A 757-nucleotide genomic window follows, 5' to 3' on the forward strand; every position below is an offset into this window, starting at 1 on the left:
ATAAACGACTACCGGAGAGAGCTTGTCTCCGTGCCCTCCAGCGTGCGCTGTCAGAACCAGCCCCCGACAAACTCCCGGATTTCACGCTGGGGACCTTCCGCGACGACCCGACCCCCCCCACCCCCGCCACCGCGAGCGCGGCACGCCGGGCGGCCGGCCGGGCGCTGAGCTCTAACCGCGGCGTCCAGCAGAGACCCTCCCACCGCGGCAGGGCTGCCTTCGCCTCACCTTCGGCATCCTGGCGCTCGGGACACCCGGTGCGCCGCGGCAGGCGGTCACTCGGTGGCGGGGGCGGCCCCCCGCCCGGCGAGGGGCTCCTAAGGCCGGGGCGCGAGCGCAGGCTGCGGGGCGGGTCTGGCCGGAGCTCGCCCGTCACCCTCGGCTGTCTGATCGCCACGGCGCGGGGCCGCGGGCGGGCGGGCTCCGGTAAAGGAGCAGGCCTCGGCCGGCGAGGCCCCGCGCCGGCAACCGGGACAGGACTCGAGCCGGCGGCTGCCGCCGCACCGCCACGGCTCACCTCAGGGACCCGCGCGGCGGAGCGGGCCCGCCCACCGGGGAGGGACGGCGGGCAGTACGCGCTCCGCATTGGCTACCGGCGCCGCGGCCCGTGTGCGCGAGCGCGCGGGCGGTGCCTCGTCCTGGCGGCGGGTGGGGAAAGGCGGGAGAGTGGCGACGGAGGCAGGGGCGCCGGCGGGCCTCTGCGCCCGCCGCTCGGGGCGCCCAGGCAGCCGGCGGGCCCTAAGACGCAGCGGGTGCC

General features: G+C 78.2%; 1 protein-coding gene across 7 annotated transcripts in view; it reads right to left on the reverse strand.

Annotated features, from left to right (window-relative positions):
- LOC142043948 (uncharacterized) overlaps positions 1-757 on the reverse strand; it is a 50,582-nt gene extending 49,825 nt beyond the window's left edge. For all 7 annotated transcript variants that reach the window (XR_012654168.1, XR_012654166.1, XR_012654169.1 and 4 more), the window contains exon 1: positions 229-757. Coding sequence is in view for 3 of the 7 variants with exons in the window: in XM_075055815.1 (XP_074911916.1) it covers positions 229-586 (358 nt within the window). In the remaining 4 variants the exon portion in view is untranslated. The remainder of the gene's footprint in view (positions 1-228) is intronic.

Source organism: Buteo buteo, chromosome 23, assembly GCF_964188355.1.
Source record: "Buteo buteo chromosome 23, bButBut1.hap1.1, whole genome shotgun sequence".
Taxonomy (NCBI): domain Eukaryota; kingdom Metazoa; phylum Chordata; class Aves; order Accipitriformes; family Accipitridae; genus Buteo; species Buteo buteo.